General features: G+C 38.4%; 1 protein-coding gene across 1 annotated transcript in view; it reads left to right on the top strand.

Annotated features, from left to right (window-relative positions):
* Window positions 1-3,306: 3,306 nt before the first annotated feature.
* The window catches only part of CARD14 (caspase recruitment domain family member 14), a 46,655-nt gene continuing 40,907 nt past the window's right edge, over window positions 3,307-9,054 (top strand). The window contains exons 1-2 of the mRNA XM_036755659.1: window positions 3,307-3,517; window positions 5,089-5,226. Coding sequence (XP_036611554.1) covers window positions 3,307-3,517; window positions 5,089-5,226 — 349 coding nt within the window. The remainder of the gene's footprint in view (window positions 3,518-5,088; window positions 5,227-9,054) is intronic.

Genomic DNA, 9,054 nt, shown 5'->3' with positions numbered 1-9,054 from the left:
TATTGGAAGGGAAAAGGAAACTATAACTCAGGGTCATTAAGGAAAAACATAGACAAAAGTAAAAGGCACAAGAATCATACAGATAATGTGGCTAAAATAATTAAACAACAAAACTCGGCAGTTGAGGGATAATTAGGCTGATATAACCCAATAAGTTTATGATCCTTATTTTGGTAAGGATCTAGAGATCAGCACTGAATTCACCACCACCCCCCCCAACTAGTCTGCAATCTCCTTGAGGGCAGGGACTGTCTTTTGTCTTTCTTTGTATCTGCCGGTCCTTAGTACAATGCCTAGCACAGAGATGATGCTTAATAATCTTTTATTAACTGACTGACTAATTTAACTCTATCACAAAGGACTGCTGCTGAGAGACTTTATCCCTGTTGTACCTGTCAACTCTAGGAAGAGAGAGAGAGAGACAGACAGAGAGAGAGAGAGGGAGAGAGAGAGAGAGGGAGAGAGAGAGAGAGGGAGAGAGACAGACAGACAGACAGAGACAGAGAGAGAGAAGCAGAGAGAGAGAGAGAGAGAGAGAGAGAGAGAGAGAGAGAGAGAGAGAGAGAAAGGAAAAGCAAATGAAAGTTATTAACAAATTTCTGAAAAAATGCTTTATATTTCTCCAAGGACAAAAGACAACAAATGACTAAAAACAAAACAAAAAAGCAAACCAGTTTATTTCTATATCTTTTCTGATCTTTTTGACACTAACCTTGTCAACAATAAAGAGTCAAAAAGGGAGATGTAGGGGATATAGGATTCTATGGAACCAGTGCTTTCACAGAAATGAAAAACTTCCTTGGGAAAGGTTGATAGTTTTAGTTCAAACGAGAAAGATATCTTGAAGGCCTCTTAAAATGTCCCTAAGCCATGACTTGATGAGTAAGAGAAAAGTTTGATGTTTCCCACTGTAAGCTAGAAATTGTATATAACCCTTTGGCCAGTGAATGTGAAAAAATCAGCTGGGGTATAACACTTCGATCAGGTTTTTAATGTGAGGAAGGAAAGATGGCTACCAAGTTCCAAATGGGGAAGAAATTTGTCCAAGTGCATTTCCAACAGAAGTCTAGCACTTTCTACTATTGCATAAGATATAAAGGGTTAATCTTTATTCTGTTACCTAAGCCTTTTAAAAAGAAACTTGGGAAGGAAACAGGAAGGGGTAAAAAAAGGGAAAACCACAACCAAATAATCTGAAAACTGATCCTCTACTGGCTAGAAGAAAAAGAAAGTAATTCTGAGAAAAAGAAATTAGAAACAAAATTACATAGGTATAGGCAATATCTATATTTTGCTCTATACTTTCATATACAGAGCAAGCCTTGATATGGTACACACTTTATATTTTTACATTATATCAATTTTTTTTTTACTTTCAAGAAGAATAAATAGCTATAGGACCATTGTGAGTATTGTATTATCACTGTGTTTCTACACCTGCCACACCTGCTTCTTGAGCAGTGTAGAGTTGTTTAAAGTGCCCTCTTCTGGTCAAATGGAGAAACTACAAAGGAACAAATTTGGTCTTGACAATAGAAATCCAAGGCCCAGGGAGGTTTAACCTCTGGAATTTAGAAATCAATAAAATGGCAACCAGTCCACTGATCACATACAAATCAGCTTCAGGAAAAAAAGGGGTCGGGGGCGTATTTACTCTGGAACTCAGAGAATCGGTTCTGAAGAGTCGTATGCCTCAAAGTACATTATCTATAATAATTCAGTCCTCTTCAAGCCAAATATGTCTGTCAGTCAAGTAGTATTTATTAAACACCTACTGTGTGCCCAGCAGAGCTAAGCTTTCAGTGCAGGGGAATACAATGAAAGACAAAAGACAATCTCTGTTCTCAAGGAGCTCACATGTGGAGACCACATGCAAACAATTATGTACAAAGAAGATTTATACAGGATAAATTAGAGGTAGTCTCAGGGGAAAGGCACTAAGATTAAGGGGAATTGAGTAAGGCTGAAGGTGGGACTTTAGCTGGGACTTGGAGGGAGCCATGTGTAAAATTCTTGCAATTTCTAAGAAGCCATTTTGTGATGCTACAGTGCTCTAAAATGCATTATGAGTTAAATAACAATTAGAAAAAATGAAATGAATAGATTAAGAGCTTCTATCCTATAGAATACACACACACACACACACACACACACACACACACATACACACACGCGCGCGCATGCTGTTTGGGTTACACAGAACTGGACTGCAAAGTCCAACAGAGTAGACACACTTATTCTTGGCTATTAGAAAAGATTTTTCTTGCTTTATTTAAAGGTATACTGTAGGAAGGATTTTTCAAATTATTTTAGCTTTAATTGGAACATCATTCATGAAATGAAACTGCTCTGATTTTCTTTATCAAAGACTACAAGGGTCCCTTTGTATATTAAATTTTAAAAAAGAATAAAGTTGCATTGCATTTGATGTGAATGGTTTTACCCAATTAATTAAATAACAAAAAGACATCCAGAATATGAAATTTAAAAAGAATAAAATCACATTGCATTTGATGCAAGCTGTTTCTTCCAATTAAAAAAAAAGAACAAAAGACATCCAGAAAAGGAAATTGCACAACCTCTCTCCCTCCGTCATTTAATTGGACCTCCAGCCCATTTCTTCTTGTCCTAGGTAGAGAAGGAGACCTTTATAGAGACTGTATGAAATTGTCCCAGTCTCATCATCTTCATCAAAATCAGTGACACAGAGGTGAACATAGAAACCCACCTTTATTGCACATTACTCTTCACCAGGCATAAACCAAAGAGGACTTCTTTCTGTTTCACATCTCTGTTCTTTTTCACAGTATGTGGAATGCACTCTCTGCTCACCTTTGCCTCCTAGAATCCCTGACTCTCTTTCAAAGCTCCCTTCAGTGAATGCATGCCACCCAAGGCCTTTCCTCATTCCCTCCCCCTTTCTTAGCTGCTAGTAAACTTCCCCTGACAATATTGACTTTTATTTACTTTGTATTTTTTTTTGTCTATACTTATTCATGTACGTGTTGTCTCCTTTGGTAGAATGTCAGCTCCTTGAGGGCAGGAACTATTTTGTTTTTTGTCTTTGTATCGCCAGTAGCTAACACAGAAAATATAAATGTCATAAATGGTTCTCAGTTGTGCAACTATAACCCTGGTGCCTGCATCGGTCCTTTCCTTTTCTATTTCAGAAATGCAGAAAGAGAATTTAATAGCACGGGCTGTAATTGTTCAATCATCCTGCATCCTTAATGTTGTTTTATTGATGCTGGATCTATTTTTACTTCTTTCTCTTGCTCTCCTATCTTTTTTTTTTAGTTTCCAGCAATGGCAGACCTATGCCCCAAAGACTGTGAGCTGACAACCCTGGATGAGGAGAACCTGTGGGAGATAATGGAGAACCACCGACATAAGATCGTCCGCAATGTCTTCCCCAGTCGACTAACTCCTTACCTCCGACAGGCCAAGGTGTTAGATCAGCTGGATGAGGAAGAAGTTCTGCACAGTCCCAAGTTCACTAACAATGCCATGAGAGTAGGTGAGAGTCTGGGACTGGGATCCTTCTTACAAGCCAGGTTGAGCCCACAAGAATTTATTGTGTCTTTTGTGTGCCTAGCATTGGGCTTTACAATTCAGGTCAGTCCATGAAATTGTTATCTTTCCAGGCCCACCGTTGGAGCATGTGGAGATGGGGAAGGTGGGGAAGGGAATGGAATTTGTGTACAAGACTTCTGGGGACATGGCTTCTAGGAATTGGAAGCATATTTTGCTTTAGATTCTAGAGGGTTAAGGCTACAAATGTAGCAGCTGCCTACTTTTACTTTGTGTTCCATCTCCCTGAAAAAGTATAGTCTGCTTAGGCAAATGCCCTTGGAGATATTTCAGCTATGTCTAGAGAATTCTCAGGATGCCTGAGTCAGTCAGTGGCATAAGCAGATTAGGGAGTGGACATCATTTACTTTTGGGAGGGGCATTTAGGCGTCTCGTAAATAGAATGTCTATGTTCTTTCTTGTAAGGCTTTATGTGTGTTTAACATGAATAGTACCATATTTTCTCCCCTTAAAATCTGAAGATGCAGCTCTTGGCATTATTTAACATATATTTATTAGCATAATTTTGTAGAGAGCCCAAATGTATGCTGAATAAGATTGACTAAGTAATAGAATCTATGGTGATTGGATCCAGACCTGCTACTGAGAGTCACCTGCAGATCTGAAATATTTCAATGGACTCCTTATAGTATGAAGTGAAGATCATAAAATGGCAAAGCAAATGAGAAAATGTTGCAAACCTATTTCATCTGGACTGGAGGTTCATCTCTAGTAGGTTCGGAAGTCAAAGAATCTGGGTCAGAGCTCTCTCATCAGTAAAAAAATGGGGTTTTGAGAAAAAAGTAGAGAAAAGAGAAATGTAGAGAAAAGATTTGGAATCAAAGGCCCTGGGTTTGAATCCCAGCTCTTCCATATATTACCTTTATGCATTTGGGACTATCACTTAACCTCTCTCAGGCTCAATTTCCTGTAATATCTGTAAAATAAGGAGAGGAGGGGTAAATTATATGACCCCTCGGCCCTTTCAGCATTTAAAACTATAATCCTAAAATCCTACGATTATTCCTTGAGGAATTTCAAAATATTGATTGGGGATTAAGAATGACACCCTTCTGTATGCTGAGGGAAAGTAAACATGTATCTGATACAATTCAAAGCTCAAGCATCTATTAAGATGGTATAGTAAAGTATAAGTATAGCAAATATGAAAGCTTAAGTAAGCATAATAAGAGAAGTACCTATAAAACATTCCCCTGATAAACCTGGGGCATGTTGTCTTACAGATTCATGCCATATCCATGGGAAAAGTCCTTTCTGCCCCTCACTTTCTGTGGTTACATTAACTTGCTGAGGAGGGTAGACCAAATCCTGGCCCTCCCTTATACAGGAATAAAAAGGGGACAGTATGGTCCCCTTCTGGGGACCCCTGGATGGCAGATTTCACCTCAAGACTCATCCCTTGCACCCCCAGCAAAGAATAGGTGCTCTTACCTTATGCATTCTGTAGTGAGACTTCCTCCATGCTTCTGCCTGTAAAATGATCCTTCTATTTCATAGGATACTTGCTGGATGTGCTGAAGACTCGAGGAAAAACTGGGGCCATTGCCTTTCTGGAGAGCTTGAAGTTTCATAATCCTGACATTTACACCCTGATCACTGGACAAGAGCCCTCTGTTGACTCTGGCAGTTTCTGTGGTAAGATCTGGGGCTTTACTCAGGGATTCATACTTGAGAGAAACTTCCCAGGACTAGATTAGATGCAAGTTACACTCCCTCCTTCCAAGCAGGACAGTGGCAAAATACCCTTTGGAGAAATCTCATTCTATCAGTGAACCAAACTAAGCTTCATAGATAGGATCATAGATTTAGAGCTGGAAGGGATCTCAGAGATCATCTGTTCCAACGTACTAAATTTACATGAGGAAACTGAGGCCCAGAAAAGCTAAGTGACTTGCCCAAGATCTCCTAGGTGCTAAGTTGCAGACCTGGCATTTGAACACATGTTGTCTGACTCCAAATTGAATGCTGAGAGGCTGCTCGGTGGCAAAGTAGATAGCGTGATGGAGTCAGGAAGACCTGAGTTCAAATTCAGCCTCAGATCCTACCTGTGTGACCCTGGACAAGTCAGTTTACCTCTGTCTGTCTCAGTTGTCTCATTTGTAAAAAGGGGATAAAAATATTATCTCTCTCTCTCTCTCTGGGTTGTTGTGAGGATCAAAAGTAAAAATATTTGTTTTGCCTACCTTAAGTCTTTACATAAGTGTATATACTATTATCATCCTTATCATTCTTTCCACGGTATGCTGGTTTTGCTTTTCTTTAAACTAAGGAATTTGAATCTGCTATAATTTTGTTTTGCTCCTTCTATTTCCAATGTTCTAGAAATAAACCACCCTAAAGGAAGCGCATGGGAGAAAATATTTGTAGCAGCAAGTCATTCTGTCCCTCTCACTCTACCAGGGACATAGAAAGAAAAGGAGAAGCTCAGCCCTTGCTTTTGAGTCATTTAGCAAACATCTCTACTCCATAGCTGCCAGGAGAAAGGGAGGGATGACATAGTCCCAGGAAATCTAGGAAGGGACAATATTTAAGGGCCATAGGCTTGGTGTTCCCCTCAAAAAACAGAAAAAGAGATTACAAACCAGATCTTACAGCTTTGCAAATAGCTCCTCATTCTTTTGCTCACCCAAGTCAAGTTTAATTTAAATGTAGTTAACAGCAAAGAAGTATTACTAATTTTTGTGTCCCTTGGCTGGCAAAACATTTGAACCATTTCCAGTCATTTGGATAGTCACCTCTCAGTTATCCATGCTAATAAAGGGAGTGAAGCTTGGCTAATTCTAGATAGTGGATAGTATGAAATCCTTTTTATTTGACTTTGTAGAATATATATATATATGTGTGTATATGTCAGTAGATTTATACTCACATTAAAAGAGTTTGCATGTACTTATATGCAATATAACACAATTATAAAATATGCTTCCTTATGACACTAATATAATATACTTATATTACAATAAGTTTGCATTCCCTGAATAGGCACCAACTGACAACAGGAGACACTGATCTGGAGATGTGGTTGTCATCAGTGGGAAACCAGCCTGAGACTGACATTGTTTTTTTGTAGATGATCCACGCCATGGATCACCTACAAATAAAAGAAGGCTGACTATAATTATTGAACTAAACTTCACAGTTATGGAGGGCAGGCTCTTCCTCTTGCATTTTCTTGACCTTAATGAAATTTAACACATGGTTATTCAGCCCCTACAGTATGTGATGCACTATGCTACGCCAGGAGATACAAAGATAAAAATCAATACAGTCTTTGCCTTCAAGGAATACCCAATATTATAATCAACATTGGACATAGGCATGCATAAATCATGTTTCAAGATAGAATATGACAAAGGTAAAGGAAGGGAATGGCAAATTGCTGCAAGAAACATTTGTCATGGAAAAAATCCTATAACTTACTAAATTTAGGGTACACATCAGATAAAGAAGCTATATTATTTTCATTACAAGTTATGATAGGGAGAAGCACCAGCTGATTGGCAGTTTCCTTTGCCAGTCAATATAAAAGCTCCTTTCTACTAGTATGTATGAATATATGTGTTTATATATGTGTGTATACACATATATATGCTTACACACATATATACAGATATATGTGTGTATTATATATACGCATGTTATATATACATATATATTATATGTAATCAAATGAAGAATAAAATTGGAGAAAAATTAGTTTGTATTATAAACTACAACAGGCATTGGAAGCAGAATAGAGCACTTTGTTTCTTTCAAGGAAAGAACAGAGATTTGCTAATTTGTTGTTCTCAAGGGCAAGGATCAAAGCAACCGTTTTTGTTTTTTTGTTGTCATTTTCTATCATGGCCATTCAAGTGGATTGAAATGAGGGCAAACTCAAATACAGAGAAATATCCGCTCATTTTTTTTGCCGAAATAGAGGCTAATTTCAAGGGAGAGTCCTTCATGTCAACAGAAGGTGAAGTGGGTTCTCTCTCTTTGAGCCTCCACACTCCCTACTTTGAAATGTTAATATTTTACTCAGTGACATCCACCTGTGATAGTTCTATAAATACAGCATATAGAATCTTTGGAACAGAGTTAGGGGAGTAATTGGACACCCTTGAGATAGCAGAGAGCTCTGGTCACGTACCTTAGATATGGATCCACACATCATACTACAAAGCAATCAGACACTTCTATAGGATAAGGGGGAGGGGGAAAGCAAAAAGCACCAATGAATATAGATATAGATATTATTGTGGACCCAAGACTAGATGTCTAAATCACAGAATGGGGTATAGCTTTTGTCTTTGGTTGTTATGTGACTTAGGGGGTTGAAGACTAAAGCAGGGCAATGTGTTTGTTCTAGATTTGTTTTCCCTATATTCCTTACAGTGATGCAGGACAGGAGACAGAAGTATCTGATAGCTTTGTAGTGTGATGTGTGGATCCATATCTAAGGTACATACATGTCTAATGGCCTTGATAGTAGATGGTTAGTGGGTCCTAAGGTCCAGCAAGGCTAAAGTGCATTTTCCCCAATAATGACCACTCATGTAGACCTGGTCTCCCGGTCTGAGGTCATGGCAGGGAGTGTCATGTGGTTTGGGCAAAATTTTTGATAACTGTTAGTGAATAGACTTAATATATTTCATTAGTGCCTTGCCATAATTCTTCTCTCATCTGTTTATTGGAGAGCTGTTTGGTATGGGGTAACTGGAGGTCACGGTACCATTTGCTTCAATTCATCCTGAAAAATTCATGTGGCATTAGGCTCTACTTTCAGTTTGTAGGTTTCCCATTACACATTGGAGTGATACAAAGAGCATCTGGTCACTTAAATCCAGGGTTAACACAAATCATACCTTAGCTGTCTTATTCTTAAGAATTTTGTTTTGTCCTACAATTGCTCCCTGTAGTCTCAGAGTGTAGTGGACAATGAAAATGCTGTTAGATCTTCAAAGCCTTTGAAAATTTCCTTTGAAATTTGTCCCATCCAAAGGGCATCTCTGTCACTACTGATAGAGAGATAACAAATCAAAAAATAAATTCCTTTAAAAGTCTTTTAGTAACCGTAGTAGTATGATTTTCTTCCAAAGGAAAGCTTCAATTCATCCTGAATATAATCAGACAATTACAAAAGCATATTCAAAGGACCACCATTTTATAAAAGGTTCCTATAGTGGGAGATTGGCTGCTTATGTCACTTCTGCAGGCTTCCCAGTGTTAGTTGCCTGAAATACAGGGACAACTCAAGCAATAATGTTAAATTTCTAAAGGAAATTTGAAGCAACTAATATCTTCTAATTTCAATCACAAGTATTCTCCCTTTGTTCATGGTGCAACTAAGTGAAGTATGGCTCTGAGGGGGAGGATGGAGCAAAGGGGTCCTTGAATGAGTACATGTCCTTAGGGTCCTCTGAGATGGATTCGTGGACCAAGATTCACCTGCTGTTTTCCTTTAATAGACTTCATACCTGT

Source organism: Trichosurus vulpecula, chromosome 4 (assembly GCF_011100635.1).
Source record: "Trichosurus vulpecula isolate mTriVul1 chromosome 4, mTriVul1.pri, whole genome shotgun sequence".
Lineage (NCBI taxonomy): Eukaryota > Metazoa > Chordata > Mammalia > Diprotodontia > Phalangeridae > Trichosurus > Trichosurus vulpecula.
This window is presented reverse-complemented; position numbering and strand designations above follow the sequence as displayed.